This window comes from Schistocerca piceifrons, chromosome X, assembly GCF_021461385.2.
Source record: "Schistocerca piceifrons isolate TAMUIC-IGC-003096 chromosome X, iqSchPice1.1, whole genome shotgun sequence".
NCBI lineage: Eukaryota > Metazoa > Arthropoda > Insecta > Orthoptera > Acrididae > Schistocerca > Schistocerca piceifrons.
The window spans coordinates 302198035-302213136 of NC_060149.1; the positions used below are offsets into that span (position 1 = coordinate 302198035).

The 15102-nt window shown below is 38.2% G+C and overlaps 1 protein-coding gene across 1 annotated transcript in view; it reads right to left on the reverse strand.

Annotated features, from left to right (window-relative positions):
- The window catches only part of LOC124723136 (transcription initiation factor TFIID subunit 3), a 320450-nt gene that overhangs the window by 105378 nt on the left and 199970 nt on the right, over window positions 1–15102 (reverse strand). Inside the window, exon 6 of the mRNA XM_047248325.1 lies at window positions 14070–14176. Coding sequence (XP_047104281.1) covers window positions 14070–14176 — 107 coding nt within the window. The remainder of the gene's footprint in view (window positions 1–14069; window positions 14177–15102) is intronic.

Consider the following 15102-nt stretch of genomic DNA (forward strand, 5'->3'; position numbering starts at 1 on the left):
TTGAGAGGTAACATCTCCAAGGCCAAAATATCGACAATGGCTGGGAGAGTTGTGTGCTGATCCCATGTCCTTGCATACCGCATCTGATAATAAATGACTCAGGACAACGTGGCAGTTGGTCGACTATCATGTGGTTTTCAGGACTTGATCATAACATCTGACGACCACAGTGTTTCACCTGGCTTCAAACTCAGCTGTGGAATGATTTGTGTGAACTTTCAAAACATGATACACTGTATAGCTCTCTTGTCACGTACTGAACAATGCCTGGAACTTTTGCAGGGGTGCCAACTGAAGGGTCTTTTGGATCTATTGCACCCTTGGGGATAGCTAAGGATATGGAGCCTGTGGAAGTTGAATGGGAGCTCTCCTTTCCCCACTTACCAGTGGATGAGGCCTCACCCCCACCAATTCCGGCAGACCTGCCATTACCCAAGGCTCCGCAACGTTCTGCCCCCCTCCAGTGGAGTCAGTTGGATCAGCACTGTATCCCTCGATCATTTCACAGTCAGGAAACATCATGCCCTTTTCAGTTTTGGGCCGGAGCTCATGCCACAAATCTGGTGGTTTACAGTCCTACGTGGTCTTTTCAGGGGGAAGAGCTGTAGCACCCCCACCAGCAGGTATTGAGATGGATGTAGATGAGCTGGCACAGGTATTGCAGCGAAATAGAGAAAAGTGCTGTCACAGAAGGTGTGCGCGAAGCATGGCATGGGCAGAGCCAAAGACCTAGGTGTTTACCTGTCTGTGGCAATAAGGGCTGGCCCAACAGTTCTGTAGAGGACATCAATTACCTTGCACCAAGTTCTGTGTTTGATGTGCTTGGGTTATTTGGTTGTTTGTGCTCGTGGTGCTACATTTGCTCCATGCTAGTCTCTACACAGTGTTTGGGCTCGAGCTTCATTCCCTCTTCCCGAATTTAACTCCCCAGGCCTGTAGTCAAGCTACCATCAGCTAGTATGCTAATATTTCGTGTTGACTGTGACAGTTTCACAGCACTGTCATGCCTCTGCGTATATAAAACATCATAAATCAATGTAACCATTGCCTGTATTAGAAATGGTAAAGGACACACCACAAAAAGCAATATGTTATTTATCCCTATGACTGGGCTGTGCTGAGTGCCACTGAAAGCCTGTCATATGATTATGAAGAGTCCTGTGTCAGACAGCATAAACGATGTTTTTCACCCTTGTTCTCATAGATACCACCCCCCCCCCACCAAAAAATAAAATAAAATGAGAGAGAGAGAGAGAGAGAAATCCAGTGCAACCACAACAAATTTCTTGAGCTTTTCATATGGTAGCCTACAGCAGTGCACTAAATAATTCAAGATTTATTTCAACAGTAAGGCGTTTAGCTTAATAAGCACGATATTTATTATGTTGAAACCAGCATTTAATTGAGAGTAATCCCTAATCTTTCTGTAATAGTGGCATCTACTGAATGGGCTGCCTGTGAACAAAAACATATTATTACAACTGTTTGGTTTTCAACCAAAATGCAGTTTCATCTTAACAGTGTTTAGTGTGTAGTTTATGGTTCCCGGGATCTGCACGTTTTGTGAAAAATCCTTCAATTACGGCAAGGGGCACTACCCCACTAATCAGAGGTTTATAAAGAAACAACTTCCCCAAAAAATTCACATACAAGAAAAAGCAAACACAGTACAATTACAGAACATGTGAGTCAACAACAATTCATCAGAGATACTAGTTCTTTTATTGAAGAAGTTACTAGATACAATGGTAGCCATGTCAAACACATGGTTCATGTATAATTATCTTCAGTCAACTAGTAAACACGAGGTATTTTGTTGTCATGCATTATGCTTAGTGTAGATTACAGTGACTAAAAACAATTGAAGTATTTCAAGTGTTACTCTGTAGCTCTGGTAACAACTGCAGTAAGTCCAATGAGTACAGGAATAAGATATTAATTGTTACTTAGCCAGGCCTGTGCATAGTGGGTCACAGTGATGACTTAACTGAAAGCCAGTTATACTACTCAACAACACAGTGAAGTGCATCCCAGAAAATTTTTGCCTCACAGGTAACTAAAGCCTTTCTATATGATGATAAAAGAACTACTGCCTATTTAATACTGATGATTATCTGTTGTTCACAATTACACTGTAGTTTATGAAGCTAATACTGTAAACAATATTTCAGTTACAGAAATTAATAGTGTTTTTTCTTTTTTTTTTTTTTTTTCAAATAAGCCATTATTTCCAACTGAAATTATCTTTCAGTTTGTTGTTAGCATTAAAAACAGCAGCAACAACAATAATAATAAGAAAGCATGGTTTTTTCCCCTCAAAGTGATATCTTGTTTTCTCAAGTCATTTTGTTTTGGTTCCTACAGCCAGCCACAGATTCAAGAGGGAGGCAATGTCATGATTCTCCCCTCCCTGGGGTTGCTTTACTACAAGTGTTTGCATTTTTATTAGTGACCACGCCCTGCTTCACATGGATAGCATTAAGTATCTACACTGAGACAACTTGACTGGCATGGTGTATTTTGTTTGGTGCCACAAATAAAATTCAGAGAATAATATTAAGGAAGTGAATATCATCAATTCATAAGCTCAAAAGAATTACGGGGACATGACTGTGGGCATCTACCATACTCCATTGAGCAATAACTGAGGACCGGATACATTACCAAATTATACCTTTACCTCTCAGAAATTAAGTATGCAAACAAACATCGTTACATTATCAATCGTTTGCACAAACAGAACTGAAATGTCCAATAGGTGTAGAAAACAAAGTGGACACAACCATTCATTCCGTCATCCAGAGTATTTTTCATTGGACTTTGAGAGTTTCAATAACATGTATGCCTTCTGTGAGCATTTATCACTGGACACCTAGTGGCATGCGGAGGTCACCCTGTAGATTGACTTCCATTCTCCAATGAGAGTTCTTGGAGAGTCTTTGACGGAACAGGACGACCCTGAACATGTCTGTCAAGCATGTCCCACATATGCATGATGGAGTTTAGGTTAGTACTCACTGCCAACCATTCCATTACTTCAACATACAGGCTTCACAAGACATCCCTGCTGACGCCTGTCATGTAGTCCCTGCCATTAAAAGGAATTCAGGGTCACACTGAAGCATCCCCACATCACAGAACGTTGGAGGTCTATCAATTTCCTGGACAAAATTCGGCAGGTACCACTCACCATGGTTCTTCACACACAAATACAGCCATCACCTTGCATCAGAGGATATCTGGACTCCTCTGTGAATAACACATTTCACCAGTGACAAAGTTGTCAGTTAACATGGGAATGGCAGAACTGAATGTGAGCTGCAAGTTGTCACATCACGCAGGGTACTTGAACAGGATGTCTGGGTCGTAAGGTCCTTTCTCATAACCTTCTCATTATACTCTGATTGAACACAGCGGCCCCTGTGGCCCTTCTGAGATCATCATGCAGAACAGATCACTCTTACAACTTGCACAGCATTAAGATGTTGCATTGCATGTGCTTGGTTGAATACAATGTCCACTAATGACAAGTGCCTCGTGTACCTCACTAAAAAACACTGGGACACTGGTACTCACTTCGTTCTGAGGTGTCACCTGGCACTATACTGCATAATACTGCCAACAGATGACATATGATTTTAACTGCTGCCAACATTGAAAGCGAAGATCTTAAGTCGTGCAACAAGACCACAGGTACCGCCTGTACCAAACTAAATTTAACATATTTGATGTCGATACAAGCGTTCCACTAATCCTTTTGAACAGTGTATAGTTTACGGAATGTAAGCAGCATGCACCAGGAAGTTGTCAGGGAGGCATGAATGTTGTGTGTTCCATATTGATTTGGTGCTTAAGGTGACATCTCATAGCAATGACAGGAGCAGATCATAATGTTAGTAATGTGTCTACAGTCAATGTAAATATAGCATGTGAATCATGGATGTATGTGTGTGTGAATGATTCAAGATGTATCGAAGGCTGGTTGTGGTGGGGGAAAAAAAAAGGGGGGGGGGGGGGGACAGCACTGTGATACACTGTTGAGACTCTTTATGGCAGGCTTCTTTGCCATGCCATGTAAAGAACTGTGTCCACATCTACATTTGATTCAAGAAAGGTAGAAAGCAGAAAGTTGAGTCATCTGCTGTGCTGCTGAAAAGACATACGGTATGTGAACAAAGCAAAGTTGCTGAGGTTACTGAAGTAGTTTTTTGGAAAGCATTTTACTCGTAGGATAAAAAATAACACACCACATATTTTGGATTTACTTTTTTTTTTCTATGTGTTTGTTCTCAAACAATTACAGGGAAACTATTGGTTAAAAATATTGTATTATTTCAGGTCATAAGTCTCACAAAACAGAGTGATGATGAAGTAGTTATCTTTTCTTTATTGGTCATATTTATTACAATATTTCAAAGATGAATAACTTACTGGCAATTGTTTGAAGAATTTGTAGAAAATTACAAGTGTGAATTGTGACTGAGGAGATGCAGAAATTGGTTGTCTGAAATTGCTATTATATTTTAAACTGCATGCCTCAACCGTCTGTAGAAGTATTTCGAGATCATCTGTATTCATCCTCAAGGAATTTCCGAATCCCATTCATGAAGATCATGCCCACATCTTTATTATCTTTCAATGGTCTAAATCTCTTTCTTGGCACTGGAGATTCATTTACCAGCCTTCTCCACATTTTGAAAGTGCCCACACAAATAATATCTTTCGCCCCATCACGCAGAGAATCATGTTTGCACGTATGTTTGACTCAAGGAAACACAAAGCTGAAAGCTGAGTCATCTGTTGTGCTGTTGCAAAACTAAATAAATACAGGAATGAAGTACAGCTGCATCCCATGTCACATTTTATTTTATGCACACACAATTGAAAACCACAGGTTTCGACTATGTTTTTTTTCACTATGCAACTGTTCTGAAGTGGTTGCAATCAAGTGAATGTCACTTACAAGGGGACCGGGCCTGCTCATCATCACCGATTTTGCCTAAATTTACAGTGTATACAGGGCTTGGCCAAGAATAAAAGTGACAGATGTGAGAGCTCCAGATGGCCAAGCATTTAGGGGAAAAAAGCATTTCTAGCACAAATTGGACGAGACATGAGCCATTTATATTAGCATACTTTTAATGCAGCACTTGGCGCACCAGGTCGAGTACAGACATAATACGAGGGCAATGGGTTGGAGTCCTTATGTGGAAACTACATTTTTTGTTTTCAATTTTTACATTATTTAAACTGAAAATAAACAAAGTAACGCTCAGTATATTGCATTTATTAAATTAACAGGCATGAAAAGGAAAGGCAAAGGAAAATTTGGGATTGCAAATAAATTTGCAGGAAGAGATTGTAATATGTGTGTGAGAAATTTGTATACAAAAAATGATTATTTTATTATTTTACAGTTGATGATTTACACGTTAAAACAGGGGAACTTGTTTGCATACAACTGCTGAGGGCTGCTCAGAGGTGAAAATGAGACTAATGTAAGTCCTATACACTTTAATTACAGTACCCTCTTGTAAACTTATTTGCTGGATCCTTGTGGATGCTGTTAGTACAATTCTTTCTTGGAAATTATTTGCAATCCCAATTTTCTTTTGTTTCTCCTTTTCATGTATTTTATGAAGATGATGATAAATGCAATATATCGAGCATTATTCTGGTTTATTTGCAGTGTAAGTAATACTAAAATGAAAATAAAGAAATTCAAAAACAAGTTTCTGCATAGGGACTCAACCCCATGGTCCTTATATTATTATTATTCTGCACTCTTTCCGCTGCACCAACCACTGCCACTAAACTATGTTATCATAAACGACCAATCCATGCCAGAAATGCTTGTTTTTCTAAACACTTAGCCATCTAGAGCTCCCACTTCATTGATTTTCATTTCTGTTCAAGCACTGCATTATCATAAATTTGGATTCAATCAGTGCAATTGTAGCACTACTTGTCATTTCCCCTCCTGTTCCACTTGCAAATATTCTGAGGAAAAAACAACTGTCTGTATGCCTCCCTATGAGCCCTAATTTCTCGTATCTTATCTTTGTGGTTCTTACATGCAATATACATTGGCGGTAGAAGGATCGTTCGGCAGTCATCTTCAAATGCCGGTTCTCTAAATTTCCTCAATAGTATTTCTCGAAAAGAATATTGCCTTCCCTCCAGTGATTCCCACTTGAGCTAGTGAGGCATCTATGTAACACTTACGTGTTGTTTGAACCTACTGATAACAAATCTAGCCGCCCACGTCTGAATTGCTTCGATGTTAGGCAACAACTGGGGAAAGGGGAGCTGCAGTGTACTGTGAAATATGAGCCATATTTTGTTTCTATGTCCCTCCACATCACTTAGTGATGAATGCTAGATTAAACAGCAGAGTGAAAAAAATTACCCCGCCTGGGTCCTACAACCTTTTTGTTCCCATCCAAATGCTCTACAACTTGACCATCACACCAGATGCGCATATGGTCACACTTTTTGCTGTCTCAAGGCACTGCTGCAGTCTCAAGTTATGGTGACTGTTGGTTAGGTGGCAATGGAATTGTTTCTATAACTTAAGTTTAATTCATTGTATTTCGAACAATTTCTGTAATATATTTATAAATTACTTACACAAACCTTCCACATGAATCAGTGTGTCTACTAACGAAAAAGAGATCAAAATCCTTATAGCAATTCCTGAGATTAGCCTGCACATAGAGATAGACATAAGGAAGCGATCTTAATTTATATATACACTTGCACCATAAAGCAATTAGTTGAATGTGGTAGATGTACTGTACATGTACAGACAAACAAATGATTACAAAAAATTTCGTGACTTATTCAAGAGAAAGAGCTTCACAAATTGAGCAAGTCAATAATGTAGCTTCACAAATTGAGCAAGTCAATAATGTGTTGGTCCTCATAAAGTTGTTGCATGTTGTCCTGAGGGATATCAATCCAAATTCTGCCAAATTGGCACTTTAGATAGTCAAGGTCCCAAGTTAGTCAGAGGGTCCCGCCCATAATGCTCCAAAAGTTCTCAATTGAGGAGAGATCCAGTGACCTTGCTGGCCAATGTGGGGTTTGTCATGCACAAAGGCAAGCAGTAGAAACACTTGCTGTGTGCAGGCAGGTATTATCTTGCTAAAATATAATCCCAGGGTGGCTTGCAATAGAATATTGTTGACATACTGCTGTGCTGTAAGGGTGCTGCGGATGACAACCAAAGGGGTCTTGCTATGAAAAGAAATGGCACCTCAGATAGTCATTCCTGGTTGTCAGGCCATATAGAGGGTGACAGTCAGGTTGGTACCTCACAGCTGTCCAGAGCATTTTCAGATTTGTCTTCACTGGTCATTTGGGCTCAACTTGAAGCAGGATTCATTACTGAAGACAATCCTATTCCAATCAATGAGATTCCAGGTCAAAGACATGTCTGGAGATGACCCCGACAGCAAATGGGATACAGCACAGTGGCATTCTACACCCTGTTTCATTGTCCTTCATGCCCTGTTTCATTGTCCTTCATGGTAAGCCATCTTGGGCCCACATTTCAGTAAGATAATGCCCATTGCACAAGGCAAGAATTTCTGCTGCTTGTCATCATGCTTGCCAAATCCTACCTTGGCCAGCAAGGTTGATGGATCTCTTCCCAACTGATAATATTTGGAGTATTATTGGCAGTGTCATCCAACAAGCTTGAGATTTTGACATTGTTACACGTCAATTAGACTGAATTTGGCAGGATATCCCTCAGGAGGACATCCAAAAACTCTGTCTATCAATTCCAAGCTGAATAACTGCTTGCATAAGGGCCAGAGGTTGTATATAGAGATGTACATATCAATTTCCAAAGTTTTGTAGGTAATTTTTGAAAAATAAAGTAGCTAAAAAGTCAACAAATGACCAGGAATTCAAGAAAATTTCACAGAATGCTTTTTAGTTGCTCCATTTAAGGACTAGCCCGCATGAATGGGCTTGTGGGCTGACTGGCAGAGCAAACTTCTAGCCAGGTAAAGGCACCCATTCACAGAAGATTGGCCCTATCTTTTGTCAACAGCAAAACTGAGTTCACAGGTAGCATAACCAAACCACAGAACACATCGAGTAAAGCAAGGCAGATAAGAAAAGCATAGTAGAATGACTAACTGTCCTGAATGTAGTTGGAAACAATTGAAAGAAACAGCATTCCTCTTGATTACATGCTCACATAGCCATAGTCTGCAGATTTCTGTTCACAATCTGTAGTGTTATGCAAAATATCGATAATGATGAGTGCAAACTTAGATTTTATATCATGTTAATCATAATTCATGTTTGTTATGCTCAAGCAATGTACTAAGCATTAATGTGAACTTATTATATTTTATTGCTTTTACTATTTGTTAGCCTCTAGCGGTGTGCTAAGGTACTGTGGTGCAGAGATCTCAATGTGTACCACAACTGAAGACATGTACCTGCAAAAAATGAAGAATTAATTATGTAACTCTATTTCCTGAGGCGATAAAAAAAACTTCATCAGTACCTTTCATAGTTCTCCCAACACCTACCTTAAAGTCTTCCAAAGCCATTGTTCTTTGTCACACTATCAGGAAACTGAAACTGATGTCATTATTACCCATAACTTCTTCCACAGCTACGGGAACATGATGGAACTGACCTACACCAACTTTTTATCCGTTATATGCAACAGGCATTCCACCTTAAATCTACATATTCCACATCAAAATCTTAAGCTACATGTCTATATACTGACCTTCATGTGATGAGGCTCACATCGAAACCTTTGTTAGTTTCAAACAAATTATTATATTTCACTCCCCTGTGATGCACTGCAATATCCCACCACCCTCCTTAACTCAGTCTTACACAGGTCTCCCTCCCCCTCTTATATTTTTTTCTTCCTTCTTTTCTCCTTATTCTCCAATTACAATTTCTTAACCTGTTATACTGCATTTTCACTTTATTCTACTTTATTACTTTTTATCTTTTAGTTCTTTTTTCTTGTTCTATATCAGTCCTTTTTTTTTTTTTTTTTTTGTTCTTCTATCCCTTCACTGTGCTCAGGCTGGTAACAATACTTACTTATTTGCCATTATGAGGTGTCCCTCTCTCCTCCCCTCCCCCCATCCCCACCCCACCCAATAATGAAGAGTCTAATGCAATTTTCTTCATATTTGTCTCTGCTGTTACATTTATCTCGTGGATCCCTCTTAACTTGCATTCTGGGTTACTTGCTCACCTCCCTTTTCTTATGACCCACTCCTCAATTTTGTTCCTCTTTTCTCCCTACAAAGAAGGAACCTAAGGTTGGAAGATGCTGTTTTTTTTATTTATGGCTTGTCATTGATTCAACTTGAAGTTGCATCTCCTGAAGTTAATGACCAGCTAACCTATCAGCCTTTTTGTTAAATCAATAAATAAACAGGAAGTATAACAATCAATGCCTTCAGTTACAAATATTTGTTTTTTATGTTACACATTGTACTTTGGCCCACATGAGTTCTTTGTCAGGTGTAATTAGATTTTTACAAAAGATTTCTTGTTCTTTCAAATGGTAATGTAAACAGAGAGCTTGAGTGAAGTCATGGGTTGAATGAAGTGCAGTTGTCAACATTACATTCCAATATAAAGTCAAGGAATGTTCCTCACTACTTCTCTAGAAAATAAATTTCCACAGTCTCCATTACTTGAGAGATAGAGAACTTATGTAAGAAATGAAGTACACCAGATGATGAATGCACAGGGGCCTAAAAGCATTGTGTAACATAATAAAAAACAAATATTTGATTGCTGTAACTTCTGTGTCATGTCCACAAATGTGAATTATGGATGAAATTAAGTTTCTGAATTGCATTTCACTTACATACAAGAAAAGGACAAGGTAATTCTGCTGACTATTCATGAGGAACATAAGATGACTTGCACTACTGACCTGTGAACTTCAATTTTCAGTTATTTTAGTTAGTTCTCACCATCAACAGCACTTGTTTTCTGCATATCATGTAACTGTTTCAAAGAGTGTGAAAATGCAGTGTTTTTCTGAGTTAAATAAATTCATTCACAGTGACTAATTGTGTTACAGTCACAGCAGTGATCATAATGATAAGTCGGAACATTCATTCTATGAAAGAGGGTGGGCAATATTCAAAACATAAGTGTACAGAAAATTCTCTGTTAAATGAAGCTGATGAAGTGTGTATGGAAAACAATGTAGATGCTGTCCCTCGGTGCTATCACAGTTATAAAAAAAATATGCAGGAGGGTACTGCCTGTTGCAAAAAAATTATCAGTGGACAAAATAATATATAATGCAGAAAATAAAAGCAAAGGTAGTATGGGACATCACAAAACATGAAAATGGAACAGGCAGACACAAGTACAATAACATACAAGATTGGGTAGAACAATAGAGAATTGACAGGAATTGACAAATTTTGTAAATGACTATTATTCTGGTATTGCAAAGAAGTTGCAGCCTAAAGCACATGTAGCACCCACAATGGATTACACTGCAAGCAGAATGTTGCTTCACAACAGAACTTCAAGTCAGAAAGACAATACAGAACTAAAAAATAAGAAGTTAACAGGCATGGACGAGGTTCCAGTTCCTGTTCTGGAGGTGTGCACAGATAGCATACAAGACTTATTAACAAAAATAATAAACAAGTCATTCAGTTCAGGTACTTTTCCAGAGTACCTAAAATATGTACAAGTTATGCTTTTACCACAGAAAGGTAATGCAGGGGAGTATTGAAAACCTGAGACAGTTTCAATACTGTCTGTATTTTAAAAAATAACTGAATCGGTCATTAAAGAGAGGCTAATGAGTTCCATGAATAAATAAAACCATTTTCATGAAGCACAGTTTTTCTACCAAAGTGGGAGAAGTACAATATCAGCCACAACAGAGTTCACAAAAAAGAGGTACGTGAAGCTCTTGACTGTGTTACAGGCATATTCTTCCTCTTGTCCAAAGCTTTTGGCACAGTTTTCCATAAAATACTACTGAACAAGCTAGAAGCACTACATGTAAGAGGAATAACAAATGAGTGGTTGCAGCCTTACCTGAAGATCAGTGTGCAAAATGGTAGAGATAATTCACACATCTAATGAAGGGTTTTTTTTTGTAACAGAGTTCACACAAGAAACACATAAACATAGGTGTGCCTCAGGGTAGCGTATCGGACCCAGTTCTGTTCTAAATATGCATATCAACAATTTTCCAAGCTGTGTATGACATGGAGAAAAATTTCTGTGCCGATGACAGCAATATCATAATTGTTGATAAAACCCAGAATTCCTAATCGAGAAGGCACAAGAAACCCTCAAGGATGTTTACAATTGGACATAAAGTAAAACAAACAGTATTCACTTCAGTATAAAGAGGGAAAACAACTTTGAAGAATTAAGCATAGGTGATAAATTCATGTAAATGACATAGTTTTTAAGGATGAATACTGATTGCTGATTAACACTGACTGAACACACAAAGATACCGGAAAAAAGAACTCATCAACATGTTACGCTCTTAGGGATTCTATCACCAGTTTGTAACAGCCAATGTCTTGTGGCGACATACTATTCCTACATACACTGAAATCTTACCTATAGGATTCCTTTCTGGGGATTAAAAGGCACAGATATGGACACAAATTTGAAACCGCAGGAAAGTGCCGTAAAAGTAATACTAGAAGTAGCAGTTGGGCTCATTGAAAAGAACTGTTTAAAAATCTGGATCTCCTAACTGAACCAAGTGAGTACATCTGAGAGTATGTTGTGTATATGAAGGAGAACATTACTAAGTATTTTGCTAATAGTTCAATACATAACCATGAAACAACAGCTATTTTAGACTTACATTACCAAAGAAAAAAAAACATAAAAAAGCTCAAAACAATATTTTTTTACCAATGAGTAAAATTGTTTAATAAATTGCCCAATAAGTTGAAACAGTAATGATAAACACATCTATTTAAAAATTCAGCTAAAACATACTTTATTAGAAATGCATACTACACAATTAAGGATTACTTATTGGGCTAAGAATAGTAGTTGATAATGAAAGGGGATAACTACAAACCCTGTCACATTTTACAATACAAGATTTACAATTTAATGCTGTTACAAGAAAATCATGTGCCAAGAACAACAATAAATGATTAGTAAGTCTTTTCATTCTCTTGAGTTCACCACCTCACTCATCATGAGGAGATGCTGACTCAGTTTTTCAAAAAAAGGGGGGGGGGGGGGGAGTGAGTGGGAAGGACACGAAGATGTACATGGGGTACAGTTGCACATTTACAGGCCTGGAGTCAGTTTTCTGAGCACACTGAAGTTAGTGCAAGGGATTTAGTAGTATGTTCATAGTTCAGCGATGAAGGGCAAAACTATGGTTCGTGTGTGTGCAGCGATGAAGAGTAAAACTATGTTTCATATTATAATTTATCTGGAACAAACTGTGTGTGAATCAAAGAACATTGTACAATACGGAATAGGGCAGTGCAGTTGTCAAGACATTGACATCATACTTGGGAGGATGGAGGTGTTCCCCCCCGGCCCCCCCCCCCCCCCCCCCCCTCCCCCCCCCCCCCCCCCAAATCATTTCAGGCAAATGCCAGGATGCTTCCCTTCATATAAGCCAAGGCCGATCACCTGTCCTCTCCCCACAAAAGCATACTTATACATTCTTTATGCTACTTATTTTCACTGTATTAAATGACAAATGAAAAAATAAATAAATAAGAGTAAAAACACCTAACCTTCAATGGTGACTAGTAATAATATGGAAAAACCACATGACCACAAACTAAAACCAGCTGTAAGTGCTTGAATCGTTGTATATACAGGATCAGAGAAAGCTAATGTATTATACTAAAATCTAACACACTCAAACACAAAAAATACAATGTTCATATTAAAGAACAGAAATATACAGTGGATTGGATTCTGAATAATGCAGCATCCCACGAAAGACACCTTTTCTGCAGTTTAGAAACTAATAAGTTTGTGTTCAAATGGATTGTCGAAAAAAACAAGTGCAGTGAGTGATTAAAACATCTACATCTCAAAAAGTGAACCATAAAAAACATCTTTGAAGCATCTACTGAAGCACACCCTGAGAGAAGGATATGTCATACAAAAATGACAAATTAATTGGCCAAAAATACCGATTAATGAAATTGTGGACCAATAGCGATGTAACTTACGCCTGCACAGATGAATTATTGACACCCTGAAATCCAAGTGTAGAGCACAGAGAAAAAGTGGACAACATATATTACTGATGAATTAAAAAATGTTAAGGGAATCTCAATTTCAGTTGAGAATAATCTACCGAAAGTAGCATATCAAGAAAAAAACATTGATAAAGAGTGCAGGACTGTTTGAGACAAGCCTGTCACTACTGCTCAGATACACAAAAGCCCTTTAATTGATTGTAGAGGGAGACGCATATAAAGGATAGATTTCAGACAGTTAGGGAGATAAATTCACATTGACAGGTAGTACTGACAGTTACAAGTAAAGCCAGATCCTTCATCATCGTCATCACCATCAGTCAATTTGATCACTTGGTGATGTGGCCCTCTTTGAGTTGGACAACAACACAAGATCACTGCAGGTTCTTCCATTTCTGTTGAGCTTGAGCTTCCTGTTATCAGTTCACCCAGGCTCCCTTTTTTTAATTCTCTGTTTCATCCATCCAGGATCTTTTAAGCACACCATGTATTGAGGGTGGGGCTAGGTGGTTGGAAGATGGAGGGGGAGTGGGGTGGAGGAAGATGGGACGGATAAAAAGAGATAGTCAGTCTCATCCTCCCACAAAATATTTCAATGTGACCATGTTACAATCCGAAACTAACAAATTTTTGGTAATTATACTATTATACTTCATAGCAGTTTAATGTATGAGAAAAAGTTATGGGGAAAAACGGCCATTTTTTACCTACAAGGTCCAACTAAAAGGGACAATAAAAATGGACAACATATTTTACATACAGTTTTTGGAGGCACCTGCAAATAATAATGTTGAAAATGATTAAATCACTAAAGACTTGCTTACTTACATCTTCCTGTGTTGACTTTCATCAGGTGACGGAGGACATGAAGATCCTGACCCAAGTTTAAATGTAATTTTTTGGCACAGCACTCTCTGGTTTTTCTGATTTTTCCTCTCTCTGTAAATAAAAATTTAGTAAGTGCAAAAATACACAATTCTACAAATAACAGGAATTAAAAAAATAGTAATCTAGTGAGGTATTGATCCACTGTGTAAAATTTATGTTGAAATACCACCACCCAACTCTATTTCTTAATAAGTATATAGAAATATTGTGGTGTAGTGATATGTATTGATGAACAGGAAGTTGTAAAGAATCTTCTTGCTGTTGTTAAGTGGCTCAGTGGTCTACAAAAGATGTCATATGTCATCTCTGTGCTCACTTGCTGGTTGCAGATCGAGTTGCATGCATTCACTGAGCAGATTGTTAAAATTACACACCCACATGAGAATTCATATCAAGGTGAAACTTTATAAAGCCTTTCAGAATAACAGTGTTTAAATGACGTTACTAGTTTAGTTGCATACTTAATGTTTGTGGAAATATGAAAAATTACCTAAAAACAGCAATTCTGTAATTTCTCATTAATGGTAATGTTCTGACATTCTAATATGTTTTGGTAAACATTTTATATGAAGACTTACTGAGTAGATAACTAGACAGTATTTTCCTCATAACTGTAGAAGTTATGTAATGTTTCACTTTTCATATACTAATTACTTTATTCAGTCGTTTGACATTATTTTCATTTTTTACGCTGTCAGAGTGCATTCAGGTTGAATGCATCATGTACGTAGCATATGAATTGTGAAATTCATTACAATTTACGAACAATGATCATGTGAAACATACTGTGTAATCAAGCAGAGAGAGACATGTATGGTAGGATGTGCAAGGCCTTACTGAGGGGGTGGCAAGATGGGGTCACACCAAGGGGTGCAAAAATTGACTGGGCAGAGTGCTGGGGGATAGGGAGTGGGACGGTGATTTCAGAATTAACCAGGAGAACTAGCCTTTGTGTTCCTATCTCTTGCCTACA